The sequence below is a fragment of the Gossypium hirsutum genome, chromosome A09 (genome assembly GCF_007990345.1).
Source record: "Gossypium hirsutum isolate 1008001.06 chromosome A09, Gossypium_hirsutum_v2.1, whole genome shotgun sequence".
Classification (NCBI taxonomy): Eukaryota; Viridiplantae; Streptophyta; class Magnoliopsida; order Malvales; family Malvaceae; genus Gossypium; species Gossypium hirsutum.
Genome location: NC_053432.1, coordinates 28,370,133 through 28,385,793, shown reverse-complemented (window position 1 = coordinate 28,385,793; position 15,661 = coordinate 28,370,133). Strand labels below are relative to the sequence as shown.

Here is a 15,661-nt window from a genome sequence, read left to right as displayed (position 1 = left end):
ATAACTTACATAATCTACATAACTTACATAAAACATAAATATATATCATATCAAGACTTACAAAATAAACAACTTACCCGTGTAACTTATTGCCAACTTTAGACTTCAACAACTACGAAATGGATAGGACTTGGATGAATTTCTCAAGGGCAAGCAATGAGTATCAAAATGGAGTGCAATCTTTTTTAGATTTTGCATTTCACAATTCAAGCCAAGAGAATATGATTCTTTCCCCGTGTAAGAAGTGTGGCAATATCTATTGGCATTATCGTGAAGTTTTCTACGAACATCTAATTGTTGATGGCTTCATTCGGGGTATAAAAAATGGATTTTCCATGGAGAGTGTACACCTAGTGGAGCCTCTTCGACAATTAATCTGGGTTATCCTTATAGTGGTTACCGTCAGCATGTTAGAGAAGATGACATGGAAGGTATGATGCGGGATGCATTTAATATGCGGAGTGAAGGTTTCCAGTCATTTCCACCAAAATATGTTGCATCCGATGATTATAATATCGGTGGGAATACTTTTATGGAAACGAGAAGAAGTGTACCAGATGAACAACCGAATGAAGAAGCGGCAAAGTTCTACACGTTACTTGGTGAAATGAATGAAGAACTTTATGAGGGATCAAAATTTTTGAAAATGTCATTCTATATTCGCCTTTTCCACTTAAAATGTTTAGGAGGGTGGACCGAAAACTCTTTGACAATGCTGTTAGAGCTTTTGAGAGAAATGTTCCCGTTTGCAAAAATCCCTCAATCATGTAAAGACATGAAGAAAGTGATAAAAGATTTGGGCCTTGGGTACAACGAAATTCATAGTTGCCCAAATGATTGCATGTTGTATTGGGGTGATCGGAGAAATTAATAGTCTTGTCATGTTTGCGGTAAATCTCATTGGATGAATAGAGATGCAAAAGATGTTAATGAGGATGAATATGGGCCACATTCAAGAAGGAAGCTGAACAAGATTTTGTGATATTTCCCGCTAATCCCAAGGCTTCAAAGGCTATTCATGTCGTCAAAGACAGCTGAGTTCATGATGTGGCATCATGATCAACGAACGGATGATGGATTATTAAGGCATCTTGCATATTCTTTTGCATGGAAATCATTTGGCAATAAATTTCCAAGCTTTGCAAGTGATCCTTGGAGTGTAAGGCTTGGGTTAGCATCTAATGGATTTAATCTTTTTAAAATCATGAGCACCTCGTACAGTACTTGGCCTGTGGTCCTTGTTCCTTATAATTTGCCTCCATGGCTTTGCATGAAGAAATCTTCTTTGATATTATCTATGATTATCCCCGGAGAGCAAGGCCCCAGAAATGATATTGACATATATCTACAGCCACTTATTGAAGAGTTAAAACAATTATGGGTGGGTGTTGAGACGTATGATGTATTGAGAAAGGAGAACTTTTACCTATGTGCTACTTTGATGTGGACAATTAATGATTTCCCGGGATATGCGAATTTATCGGGTTGGAGTACCAAAGGACGTTATGCTTGTCCTTGTTGTGCTGCTCAAACGTGTTCATAGTGGTTATATAATGGGAAGAAGTTCTGCTATATGGGGCATCGTCAATGGTTAGATGAAAATCATAGATATAGATTTCAGAAGGCTTTATTTGACGGTACTGAAGAGTTGAAAAAAGCTCCTGAGCAGACCATTGGATCTGAAATCTTATTCATGTTAAAAGATATGGATTTTAGTTACGGGAAGCTGAATCAACCATCTAATAGGCAAACAAATAGACGATCGAGGGATGAATCTAATGATGAATCTGATGAGGAGGATGACCCTAATGAGGTGGACTTGTGGAAGAAAAGAAGTATTTTTTTTGAGTTGCCTTATTGGGAGCATCACATATTACGCCACAATCTTGATGTGATGCATATTGAGAAGAATGTCTGCGAGAACATCATCCAGACAATTTTGAATCTTTAGAGTCAACTTGATTTAGTTCACATGGTAATTAGGCGTGATCTTCATCCCCAAGTACTTCCTAATGGAAAATATTGGTTGCCGCCTACAATTTTTGCAATGTCAAAGGAAGAGAAAGAAATGTTCTGCATGGTGTTGAAGGATATAAAGGTTCCGGATGCGTATTCATCAAATATATCTCGATGTGTAAGTCTTAAAGATTGAAGACTATATTCATTAAAATCACATGACTATCACATCCTGATGCAAGATTCTACTTCCAGTTGCTTTACGGTGCTGTATGTCAAAGAAGGTAACGTCCTATATAATTGTGCTGTCCAATATAATGAAAGCAATTTGTGGCAAAGTTCTGAATGTTGAAGAACTTGAAAAAGTACAAGATCAAGCCACTTTGACATTATACAATTTGGAGAAGATCTTTCCACCTTCCTTCTTCACTATTATGGTGCACCTTGTCATTCATCTCCCTCGTGAAGCAATAATTGGTGGGCCGGTTTTCTATCGTTGGATGTATCCAATTGAAAGGTGCTAATTTATTTCAAAGGCATTCACCTTTATACCTATAGTTACCAGTTTTGATAATGTTGTATATGGTGTTTAGGTTCCTAAGCAAATTGAAGTCTTATTGCCGTAACAAGCGTTATCCGGAAGGATCAATTGCTAAAGGCTACTTGGCAAAGGAGTGTATGACATTCTATTCTAGATATTTAGATGTTGAAACAAGATTGAATAGACCAAGTAGAAATGCCAGACTCAATGATCCTAACTTGGACAAAACTTATTTATTTCAAAGTTATGGAGAACCAATCGGCAAAGTTGAAATTGTAGAATTAGATGACCGATCTTGGATAGAAGCACATAGATATGTTCTTTTCCACCACGATGCACTTGAACAATTACGCAAGTAAGTTCTAGAATATGATAAATATTATTCTTTTTTTTATTTGTTTATTTTTTAACGAATTAAACATGTGTTTAACATAGTGAGTACAAACAAATCTTAAGATCTCGTCCACGCTCATGAAGATCACAACATCGCGATATTAATAGGTTATTCACAGAATCTTTTCATGAATGGTTAAGCCAAACGGTATGCAACTCAACATTTTATTGGCAAATAATAATGTTTTCTCATAACATTTATAATTACTCAATTTACTTTCGATTCAATAGGTTTAGAGTGGGAATGTCGTTAATAACGAAGTTAAATGGCTTTCCCAAGGTCCTAATCGAGTAGTAAAAAGATATAGTGGCTTCATCATGAATGGATTCAGATTTCATACCAAATATCGCGAGAGATTGAGGAGAACACAAAATTGTGGAGTAGTTGTTAATTCTTTAATTACAAGTTACGTTAGTGCTAGGGACAGTAATCCTGTCGAGGGAAATGTAGAGTATTATGGACTTCTAATCGACATTATTGAGTTGGATTATTATGGAAAATGGAAAGTTGTCTTATTTCGATGTGATTGGACTGATGCTAATATTGCTCGCGGAATTAAAAATAATTTGTTTGGTTTTACAATGGTGAATTTCTCTCGATTAATTCACACTGGAGAACATTTGATAGATGAGCCGTATGTATTTTCTTCTCAAGTTAAACAAGGTTTTTACTCAAAGATCCAATTGATGAGGGTTGGTACGTTGTACTCCAAAACACCCCTAGAGACTTGTTTGACATGGGGAATGGAAGTAGAGATGACATCATTGAAAGATCAGAAACTTTGCCTTTTCCAGAACAAGACTTAGATGAAAATATCCCTAGTACTAGTACACAATTTCAATGGGTTCGTCAGGATGTAGACGAAGATATTTACGATTTATGATGTAGTAAGATTTTATGATTTTTTATTTATATGTAATGTTATAATTTTAACATTGGTCATGTTATATTATTTAACTATTTTATATTTACTATTGTTGTTATTTCTTACTAAAATTTTATCTATTTTATGTGTTGCAAGAAAAATCCCTAGAAGAAGATTAAGAGATCTTAGTATTGTACAGAATACTACAAATCCGGAAGAAGTAAGTACTGAACAGCAGACAGTTGTTGGATCTTCAAGCGTGCCGGAGACACTTGACGAGTCTGTGGAATTTCAAAGTAATGTTAAGTTTATTTTACAAATTGTATTAAATTTTATTACTGATTTAATTTTAAGTTTCAATATAGTAATAATTTATTATTTTTAGCTGAAAATGGTGGGCCGCGCAGAGGTTGAGGACGTATGCTCCTAACAGATTTATATAACTTAAATTTTGTCGAGCGTGTCAAAGTAACTAGAAACAGTCATGGTCAGCCTGTTGGACAAGAAGCTCGACTTTTAGCAGGCTATTTGGGCATTATAGCACGAAATGCCAATATGTTGCCCATCAACTACGAATCATGGCATAACATGCCTGATAGCAATAAAAATCAAGCTCTCTCTAATATTAAGGTAACAAAACGTTAATGTAATTATAATACTTTGGTTTAAGTTTCATTTATATTTACTTCCTAAACTTGTGTTTTTTAGGATAGGTTTTCTTTAGAGGTCTCTGATGCCTATATCAAGAAGGCATTGGGTAAAATTTAGAGAGACAATACAAGCATTTTGAAAAAAGAATATTTTAAAAAACCCATAAGCCTCGAAGAAAAATTGCAAAATGTCCCACCGGGAATGCTGAGGTACCAAAGGGAAGATGCGGTTCGATTTTGGAATTCGAAGAAAGGAGAGGTATTATGTACTTGCAAACTCTTATAAATTTTTCGGTTTATAGTATTTACTATATACGTAATAATAATTTCATTATGTAGGACCGTGAGCGAGTTGGAACAAGCAGCAGGCAAAAACAAAAATTTACGCACAAGGCAGGGTCGAAAAGTTTTGCTTGTGTAGCTCAGGCCGAGGTACTATGGCTTTATTAAATCTATCAAGTATTAATAACTTTTTACTATTAAATAATATTTTTACTACTATATTGTTGGAAGCCTCGTCTGGTCAAAAAGTTGGACGCCTTCAACTTTTTGACATTACGCACAGGAAAGAAGATGGAACTCCGATGTCATCTGAGGCTGCAGAAATTATGGTATATTTACTTAATAAAAATTGATTCATTATAAATATTTACAATATTTAATTATAATGTTTTAATTCGTCATTTTTATTAGTTTAATTTAAATAATGTTATGTTGTATTCCTTTTTATTGTATATTTCGTTTCTAACTCTTTAACTGATTTATTAGGAGAAACTAAAAGATAAGAAGGCAGAGTATGAAGCGACTGCTTCGACTGATAGTTCTGTTAATTTTGAGGATATTGATAACAGAATTATTAATGAAGTTTTGGGTCCTGAAAGGTATGGTCGGGTTATATTTCAAGGACCTGGTGTTAACCCGACCCACTATTTTGGATCCACCTCGCACCAATACATGCCTTTCGGGAGTCAAAGTCAAGCTAAAGTTCAGAGGTTAAAAGATCAGATGGTTCAGATACAAGCTAGCATAGATGAGCAAATTTCTCAACTTAGAGCGGAGGCAGCAGCGAGGGAGGCGGAGGCAGCAGCGAGGGAGGTGGAGTAGAACAAGAAATATAATGAACTGCAGTAGCAGCTTCAGTCTATGATGACTATGTTCCAGCAATTTCAAAATCCGCCATCATAGACATTTGTTTTCTTGTAACTTTTAACATTATTTTAAGAATATTTTGAATATTCATTTACAATTTATATAATATAATTTTCGTATAATTTTGTATTATTTAAATTTGCTTGTTTTGGTTGGATTTCATGGTATATTTTCTGTTTTTGATTGAAGAAACAGGAGGGTTGGATATAGGTGCAAAAATACATATTGCAAAACTGGGCAAATTAGCGGCATTTTTTAAAAAAGCGCCACTAAAAGTACAGGTCTTTAGCGGCATTTTTTTTTAAAAAACGCCGCAAAAGTACGGGTCTTTAGCGGTATTTTTTAAAAAAGCGCCGCTAAAAGTACGGGTCTGTAGCGGCGTTTTTTAAAAAAGCGCCGCTAAAAGTACGGTTCTGTAGTGGCATTTTTTATAAAGCGCCGCTAAAGGTCCTGGTCTTTAGCGGCGTTTTTTATAAAAGCGCCAAAAACACTGCCGCTAATTTTTGTGGCGCTTAAAAACGCCGCTAAAAGTCTGTTTTCCTGTAGTGGGAGAGCGAAAGGAAAGAGAAACGGGCCAAAAACGGAGAAAATGGGCCAAAGTACGAAATCAACAAGGCCTGGACCTCCTCACACGGGCAAACCACACGGCCATGTCAAGTTGGCAGACTCGAACACGGCCTGAAGTAATCGAACATGGGCGTGTACCACATGCGTGTCCCTGCCGAGCCCAAGTTGAGTCCCTTTAGGAAAAGGCTAATTTTGAGGGCTTTTAGGCATTCCAAAGCCTATAAATACACCCTAGAGGAGGAAGAAAAGGACGGAGTAGAAGCTGATTGATCCATCTCAGAAGCCGGATTCATCATCAAGACTTAAGGTCTCTCCTCAATTTCCCTTCAGGAGTTTTGGGTTTTCTTTATGTTTTGTATTCTTTATTCTTCTGAGATGTTCTCTTATTTAGTTATGAACTAAATCCCCTAAATACCTAAGGGGAATGAAACCTAAGACGAATCTTGTTATTATTTTCTGAATCGTATGATAAATATTGAACTTGTTCTTAATTATGTGTTCTTAATTCTTGTTTTAATATTCCAGGATACTGATTCAAGACAAGCTCTTATTCAGAGGAGGAATAGACCCTGTCTAAGAGTACATTTGTCATAATTAAGCATAGTTGATTGCATGCCTAGACATAGGGTGACAAGATTTTGCCGGATTACAGTGAAACCTAATAAGGGGATTCATAGATCGAGTTAATGCAACCCTAGAGTGTTAATTTGAGAAAAGTCTCGGTTATTCAATCTCGGGATTAGACGTTATTAGTCTTGAATAGGGAAAATAACATAACTTAGGGATCTCTACAAAACAAGTTGAATGAATAAATCGTCCGATTCGGAGCTAGAATAACAAGTAAAGTCTAGGTTGATTTTTCCTTAGGTATTGTCTTAAGTCAATTGATTTTTCCCAAAAGCAATTCCCCAATTCTTTTCTCTATGCGTTTTTAGTTTAGATAATTAGTTAATTAAAACAAAACCTTTTTATTCTTAGGCTAGATAATAAAAAGACAGTCATTACTAGTACTTTTAGTTCCTTTCGGTTCGACAATCCAGTCATGCTAAAACTATACTACTGTTCAATAGGTACACTTGCCTACATCGTAATAATAGTTAGTTCAAGAACGAGTAATTATAAATATTTAAAACCTATCACAAAATCACGCGATCAAGTTTTTGGCACCGTTGCCGGGGAGCTAAGATATTAGGAATGCTTAATTTTTATTACTTTGCCATTTATTTTTCTTGCAATTTAATTTAATTTTTTTATTATTAATTAACTTACTTTTTCCTTCTCTTGCTAGGTCTTCATAGTTTATGACCAGAAGAAACCCGTCGGGACCATTACTTTTTAATGAAGAAATCGATCGCACAATACGTAGAAACCAAAGAGAAATAAGGCGAAGCTTAAGATACACGGAGAACGAGCAAGAAGACGATACTCAACCCCCAACCTAAGAGATGGCTGAAAACTAAGGCAATCAGCTACCTCCTGCAATTGCGGTTAATCAAAATCCTGCTCCACGCACTATGTATGATTATGCTAAACCCTCTTTAATAGGAACTGAATCGAGCATAGTTAGACCTGCTGTAGCTGTAAATACTTTTCAATTAAAACCTAACACTATTCAAATGATACAACAATTTGTTCAGTTTGATGGTTTGCAGGATGAGGATCCCAACGCTCATTTAGCCAACTCTTTAGAACTATGCGATACATTTAAAATCAATGGCGTTTCTGATGATGCCATTCATCTTTGATTGTTTCCATTTTCATTGAGGAACAAATCTAAACAGTGGTTGAACTCGTTACCATGAGGGTCAATTACTACTTGGGAACAAATGACCGAAAAATTTTTACTAAAATATTTTTCACCGGCTAAAATGACTAAATTACGTAATGATATCTCTTCTTTTGTGCAGATGATTTAAAAACACTCTACGATGCATGAAAGAGATACAAGGACCTTCTGAGAAGGTGTCCTCACCATGGGTTACCGTTTTGGCTCCAAGTACAAACATTTCACAATGGTCTGAATCCTTTGAATCGGCAATTGGTTTACGCAGCGGCAGGCAGAACCTTCAATAATAAAACACCGGAAGATGCTTACAAGTTTATAGAGGAGATGCCACTGAATAACTATCAGTGGCAAGTCATGAGGACAAAGCCAACGAAAACAGCCGGCGTTTATAACGTTGATTCGGTCAACATGCTCTCTAATCAGATAGAACTCTTAAGTAAAAAGATTGATGGTTTTCTTAATTCTTCACAAGTTCACCTAGTAATGCAGTGCGAAGCAAGTAGCGGTGGAACAAGCCATTCGGAATATCAACCTTATGGCCATAACATGGATAAAGAGCAACTAAACTACATGGGTAATAATTCTTGACCTCAAAACAATCCATTTAGTAACACTTACAACGCAGGTTGGAGGAACCATCCCAATTTTTCGTGGGGAGGCCAAGGAAATCAAAGACCATAACATCCTCCGGGTTTTCAGCAACCACCCTACCAACAGGAAATGAAGCCAAACCTTAAAGAGATGCTTTCAAAGTTTATATCAATGTCAGAAACCTGTTTTTAGAACACCAAGACAGCACTTAAAAATTAACAAGTGTCGATCCAAGGGCTCGAAACTCAAATAGGCTAGCTTTCCAAACTAATCTCCAAACGACCATAAGGTAGTTTGATAAGTAATACTGAACCCAACCCAAAGGAACAGCTCAATGCGATTAATGTTCAAGATGAAAAAGGATTTGTGGAGCCTGAACCAGAACCGCGACAAGAAACTGTGGTAAGCAAAGGTTAAGGTGAGGTAGATTATAATAAAAACAAACCAATGACTGTCGAATATAAACCTCGTGTGCCATACCCCAACGCGACAAGGAAAGACAGCTCAGATGAACAATTTGGTAAATTCCTTAAACTCTTAAAAAAATTACACATTAACTTACCGTTTATTAAAGCTCTATTGCAGATGCCAAACGCAAGGAAAGTTGGACGAGGCGTCGTATGTGGAGCTGAACGCAGTTTGCTTGGCCATTCTCCAAAATAAACTACCCAAAAAACTAAAAGATCCAGGGAGATTTATTATACCCTGCTTAATTGGTAGTTTAGATATTAATCATGCATTAGCTAATCTAGGGGCTAGTATCAACATCATGCCTTACAAAATGTTTAAGCAATTAGGTCTCGGGAAACCCAAACAGACTAGGATAAGCATTTAACTAGCAGATAAAACTATAAGATGCCCTAAAGGTATTTTGAATATGTGCTAGTTAAAATCGATAAATTTATATTTCTCGTTGACTTTATTGTTCTAGACATAGAAGAGGATAGCAACACTCCTTTAATTCTAGGAAGGCCTTTTTTAGCAACTGCTAAAACCATCATTGATGTTGGGACAGATGAACTCACACTTTGGGTGGGAGACGAAACAATCACCCTTCAAGCTCGCAATTCTGGCAATACATCAGGAATTGAAGGTGATCATTTAAACCATTCTACTAAAACTAACAATATGGTGCAACCTACGTTGCAGAAAATGAGTCTAAAGGAAGCACACGAGTCGTTCTCAAGCACCAATAGAGGACTTATTCATGAAGATTGAAGACTACAAATCGAAGAACTCGATGAATGGCGGATGCACAAACCAAGAACACTTGGCAAACCGAAACTACACCAAAACAAGCCCGATACCTCTCCAAATCAACTTTAGATTGGTGATAAGGTCTTATTAGATGCCGCAGATCCCCACATTGTCACTACCACACCGAATGAGGAAACCCCTCTTACGGTACTCAGTATTTTTCCATTCGGTACGGTGGAGGTGAGTCACCCCAAGTTCAGCACTTTTAAGGTAAACAACACCCGATTAAAACCTTATTTTGATGAGATTGATAGCAAGAATGAGGAGTATAAACTCCACAAACCACTATGACCATTCACTAAAGAGGTAAGTCGAGCTTAGACTATAAGTAAGCGCTTCTCGGGAGGCAACTCGAGCACTAATAATATTAATTTCTTTAAATTTTGGTATTTAACTCCTAACTTACTAATAGAGATCTTGAATACAGGTGTTTTCACAGAGACACGGCCAAGCACACGAGCGTGCTTAAGGCTGTGTGAAAACAGGGCAAGGATTTCCCCAACATGGGCTACGATTAAATGCCACGGCCATGCAACACGGCCGTGGTTGAGCCTGCCAAAACAACACAGGTGTGAGACACGCCCGTGTGGAAGAACCGTGGGCGAGCCTGCCAAAACAACACGGGCGTGTGACACGCCCGTGTGGAGCAACCGTGGTCGAACCTGTTAAATTAACACGGGCGTGAGGTTTACACACACGGGCATGGGAGAAGCGACTTCACACGGCCGTGCGACACGGCCATGTAAACCCACATACCCGAGGAACATGGGCGTGTACTAAATGTCAGGCGCGCCCAAATTTGAAATTCATGAATCACACGGGCTGAAATTGGGGGACACGGGCGTGTGCCCTGGCCGTGTGGCCCAAAATCTATAAATACCCTGCACTATTCACTTTCTTCCCCATTCAAAAACCCTAACTCTAGTCGCTGCATCTCCACACGACCTCCTTGCCATGCCCGTGCGCCGCCTACAACTCCATTCTCGACGCCCAATCTCTCCCCTTAGCGTTTGTTAACTTCTTTTCTTTTATTTCATTGATTTATAATGATTTTTATCATATTATATTTTTCATGTTATTTCCATATTGATAATCACATAAATTTCATTTATCAGACAAGTTATCATCTTTCTCATGTTTAAAATCTTACTCATTACATGATTCCTACACTTCATTCAATTAGTTAGAAGTAAATATTCATTGCTAGGATAGTTGAAATGATCATGCATGTTTTGTTGACATCTCTTTTCATTCATATAGTATTTATCATTCCATTCCTTGCCATTTTTACTTATATTAACATGCTCATGCCACAAAGAAATGGGTCAATGAACTTATTATTTTAATTGAATTTAGTAATTCTGGCTGAATATAGTTATGCATTTTCTTTTTCAAATTTAGTCGCATTCCTTTTATATATTATAAATTTTCCACTCACCAAAAGATGAATTGATGTTTCCACTTGCAGGTACACAATATCGTCTTCAAAAGGAAAGAAAACTGCCATACCTGCTTCAAAGAAGAGAAAGGGAACGTCCTCTTCCGCAGGTCCAACTGTAAAAATTCGTCACCCTCTTCTACAGTTTCACCAAGGGCCCAGGAAGAACTTTTCCGGATACTTCGGACTCGACCTTTAATTGCAGGCCACTGCATCGACTGGGCTACCGTAGAATAAGTTCAGATGGCTGATGCAATTCGGGGGCCCTCTTAACCACCGACCCTTGGGAGCTATTCTTTGGGATCATCGAACCAACATAGCTTGAGCTCACAATGAAAATATGCTCAACATTCCATCTCCAGACTGTAATGACGAACTACAATGATCCCAGCACGGTGCAGTTTCACCTAGGCGGGTTAGTTCGCCAGCTAAGCGTCCCAGAGTTTGGTGCAGCACTAGGCTTATATACGGAGGAGTTCAAGGAGGAGAATGAACTACATGCTCTCAGTCGTCACATACATTTCTCTCCCTCGAAGTGTGGCACACCTTGGCCCCTAGCACAGCCTCCTACAATTCTAGCCGCTCCAAGGCATCAGTTTTCACACCATCCCTGAGGTACTTACAAGTTATTTTAGCTCACACGATTATAGGGAGGCGAGAGAGCACTGGTGTCATCAACACCCACGACATCTACTTCTTATGGTGCATGTCACAAGGGCACGTCATCGACCTTGCCTTTTTCATCGCCCTTGCGATTCAGTACTAGACGGAGCAGCATCGGAAGGGGGTCATCTCCATTGGCCCCTACGTGACTCGGCTACCACGACACTCCGGGCTCCTCAACACTGCGGCCTAAGAATCATCCTTCACCCTCATCGGCCAGATGTCTCTACAAGGCATCTCGAGCATGCTTAGCATGAGGATGATCGAGAGGCGCCAAAGAACCTATCCTCCCCAGCACCGTCTCACCCAATCTACTGAAGTGGAGGCCTACGAGGACATTCCTGAAGATGTCCCCCCACAGTACGAGGACCCACCGACTCAGCCACCACCACCTTCTCTTCCAGTTCATGCGGCGGCTTCATATGCTGACATCTCTGAGCGCCTCACCCGATTCGAGTAGCAGTGTTTTCAATGATTTGACAACATTGATGCTACTCTACAGCAGATTTGTCAGCACCTTCACATCTCATCTCCAGTCCCACCTCGCGAACCATCTAGCAATGAAGATGTTTAATCATATTTATTTATTATTTTATGTTTTTAATTTTTATTGAAACTACTTTTTATTTTTATTAGATTTTAGAAATTTTATTTTTAATTATTAATTTGGGTTATTTCTTTTTGAATAATTATTCTCTCTAATATCCTCTAAAAAGTTCCTGATTTTATCAAAGTCATATAAAGTTCTTAAGCTCATCGTCACATAGGAACTAAAACTCCACTGGGAAAGGTTCTCCACGACTGCCATGTCCTGATCGACCACGACCATAGCTACCACTAGATAAAATATTCTTTTGGCGTAGGACTTATGGCCTAATGAACCTCTACGACCGCCGGAGTATCCTCCTCCACTCTCGAACCGATTCCTCTCCAGAACTCCAGTTTGAGGATTTCATCATACAGGAAGTTTCACTTCTCTCCCTATCTCATTTTTATACTCTAATATCTACTTTGTACATTGAGGGCAATGTATATCTTAAGTATGGGGGGTATTTATTTCATTACCAGAAAAATCCCTGAATAATTACCTTGTTCTCTTGAAAAGCTCTCATATCATATTTATCATAAATTTTAATTGATTTATGATTTTGATTGATACATCTTGAATTAAAACATAGGCATTTATGCATTGATTGTTTAAACTTTAAGACATTAGAGAATCAAGCATGCTAAGTTGATTTTTATGAATTTAAAATTATAGGTTGTTTCCCCAAGTCTAGGTATCACTTTGAATTAGAATTCACGAGTCTAAACATCAAAAAGCTAAAATTTTTGTGAGATTTTTGAGCCTTTTGAGCATTTATTAATCCTTTCATGCTCACTTTTATTATTGCTTTGAGTGCATCAGTATTGAACTGTTATTCTAGAACTTTCTTAATTATGCATGTCAAGACCACACCATTTGGTTTGATATGTCAAAATGATTAAGGCACTTAGGATTAACCCACTCATGCCATGAAAAGCCTACCTTCACGATTAACCCCTAGTAAACCCCCTTGAGCCTAACAAGTCATTTCTTATTTTACCCTTAATATTAACCTTTAACCCATTATTGTTGAAATCCCCTAAATTAATCCCTATTTGTGTTGAGATTTGAGTTGAATGGATTGCTTAGCTATGTTTTGTTCTTAATAGTTAGTCTATATTATTTAACTTGTTCTTAAAAAAAACTATGTATACATATATGTAATTTCATAATCTGAGAGAAGCTCTGTTGTACGCAAATGAAGACTAACTCTTTTTCTAGTTAGGCAATTTTTCAATTCAATCTCGATTCTAACCCTTTCTTTCAGCTTGTGACCTCACCCCGCTAACCAAGCCTCACTACAACCCTCTAAAGGCCTTTTTATTGATGTGTCATCTTAAATTATAGTGGTGGAGATTTGATTTTCATGCAAGCCTATGGTAATGACTTTTCATTATTGACTATTAAGTGCTTCATTTATTGTCCTTAAACACCGCTAGTGATTTGAGTGAATATTTAGTGAGGATGTGAGACTCCGTGATATTCTGAATCAAAGCTAATTAGTTAGATGCGGAGAGACACCTATGTTTGCATGATTAAATACTCAACTTGGAATGTTTGAAACTTTTATGTTCTTTTAGTTGAATTCTCAATGTATGATTACCTATGGATTATTTTGAGATATTATCGATAAGATTTATAAGTTGAGGAGAATTTATTTTGATTATGAGTTGAGGATTTTGCTTGAGGAGAAGCAAATGCTTAAGTGTGGGGGTATTTGATAAACCATAATTTATACATATTTTTACCCCATGTTTAACGCATTTTATGGATGATTTTTCATTAGAATTGGTGAATTCGATGCTCCTAATGCTTTAATTTCATGTTTTATACTTAGGAGAGCATAGGAGAGCGAAAGGAATGAGAAACGGGCCAAAAACAAAAAAAATAAGCCAAATTACGAACTTAACATAGCCTGGACTTCCTCACACGGGCAGACCCCACGGCCATGTCAATCTGGCAGAATCGAAGCACGACTCACACGGGTATAGCACAGTCCCGTGCCATTCTAACAGGCTCGAACACGGCCTGAAGTAATCGCACATGGGCATGTCACACGGGCGTGTCCCTATCGAGCCCAAGTTAAGTCCAATTCAGAAAAGGCCACTTTGAGGGCTCATAGGCATTCCAAAGCCTATAAATACACCGTAGAAGAGGAAAAAAGGGGACACACAGAATAGGGAGTAAGGAATTACTCCAAGAAAGCCGACTGATTCATCTCAGAAGTTGGATTCATCATCAAGACTGAAGATCTCTCCTCAATTCCTCTTCAGGAGTTTTGGGTTTTCTTTATGTTTTGTATTCTTTATTTTTCTGAGATGTTTTCTTATTTATTTATGAACTAAATCCCCTAAATACCTAAGGGGAATGAAACCTAAGACGAATCTTGTTATTATTTTCTGAATCGTATGATAAATATTTAACTTGTTCTTAATTATGTGTTCTTAATTCTTATTTTAATATCCCAGGATACTGATTCAAGACAAGCTCTTATTCAGAGGAGGAATAGACCCTGTCTAAGAGTACATTTGTCATAATTAAGCGGAGTTGATTGCGCGCCTTGACATAAGATGACAAGATTTTGCCAGATTAGAGTGAAACCTAATAAAGGGATCCATAGATCGAGTTAATGCAACCCTAGAGTCTTAATTAGAGAAAAGTCTCAGTTATACAATCTGGGGATTAGACGTTATTAGTCTTGAATAGGGATAATAACATAACTTAGGGATCTCTACGGAACAAGTTGAATGAATAAATCGTCCGATTCGGAGCCAGAATAACAAGTAAAGTCTAGGTGGATTTTTCCTTAGGTATTGTCTTTAGTCAATCAATTTTTCCCAAAAGCAATTCCCCAATTCTTTTCTCTGTGCGTTCTTAGTTTAGATAATTAGTTAATTAAAACAAAACCTCTTTATTCTTAGACTAGATAATAAAAAGACAGTCATTACTAATACTTTTAGTTTTTTGGGTTCGACAATCCGGTCTTGCTAAAACTATACTACTATTCGATAGGTACACTTGCCTACATTGCAATAATAATTAGTTCAAGAATGAGGAATTATAAATATTTTCAAGAACGAGTAATTATAAATATTTAAAACCTATCACGAAATCACGCGATCAATACACAGAGCCTTTAAACATACCTAAAACATGCATAATAAGACTAATTCAAATAATCAAATTTTAGTCAACCAATATGCTAAGTAAGGCACTTC

General features: G+C 37.3%; 1 protein-coding gene and 2 long non-coding RNA genes across 3 annotated transcripts; all 3 read left to right on the top strand.

The window, feature by feature from the left end:
- Positions 1 to 1,705: 1,705 nt before the first annotated feature.
- LOC107939697 (uncharacterized) lies at positions 1,706 to 2,972 on the top strand. Its single transcript, XM_016873063.2, has 4 exons — positions 1,706 to 1,835; positions 2,212 to 2,473; positions 2,550 to 2,852; positions 2,933 to 2,972. The coding sequence occupies exons 1-4, from the start codon at positions 1,706 to 1,708 to the stop codon at positions 2,970 to 2,972; spliced, it is 735 nt and encodes a 244-aa protein (XP_016728552.2).
- A 752-nt stretch (positions 2,973 to 3,724) lies between these two features.
- Positions 3,725 to 4,282, top strand: LOC121206734 (uncharacterized). The gene is made up of 3 exons (XR_005901915.1): positions 3,725 to 3,778; positions 3,925 to 4,052; positions 4,142 to 4,282. It is a non-coding gene; the product is annotated as an uncharacterized lncRNA (long non-coding RNA).
- Positions 4,283 to 4,352: 70 nt separating this feature from the next.
- On the top strand, positions 4,353 to 4,775 carry LOC107939698 (uncharacterized). Its single transcript, XR_001695251.2, has 2 exons — positions 4,353 to 4,665; positions 4,746 to 4,775. It is a non-coding gene; the product is annotated as an uncharacterized lncRNA (long non-coding RNA).
- The last annotated feature ends 10,886 nt before the right edge of the window (positions 4,776 to 15,661 follow it).

Coding starts and splice junctions, on each gene's coding strand:
- LOC107939697 (XM_016873063.2), top strand. CDS start 1,706: ATGGATTTTAGTTACGGGAAGCTGAATCAACCATCTAATAGGCAAACA. Junction 1,836..2,211: donor GGACTTGTGGAAGAAAAGAA/GTATTTTTTTTG, acceptor TTCTACTTCCAG/TTGCTTTACGGTGCTGTATG. Junction 2,474..2,549: donor TGGATGTATCCAATTGAAAG/GTGCTAATTTAT, acceptor TATGGTGTTTAG/GTTCCTAAGCAAATTGAAGT.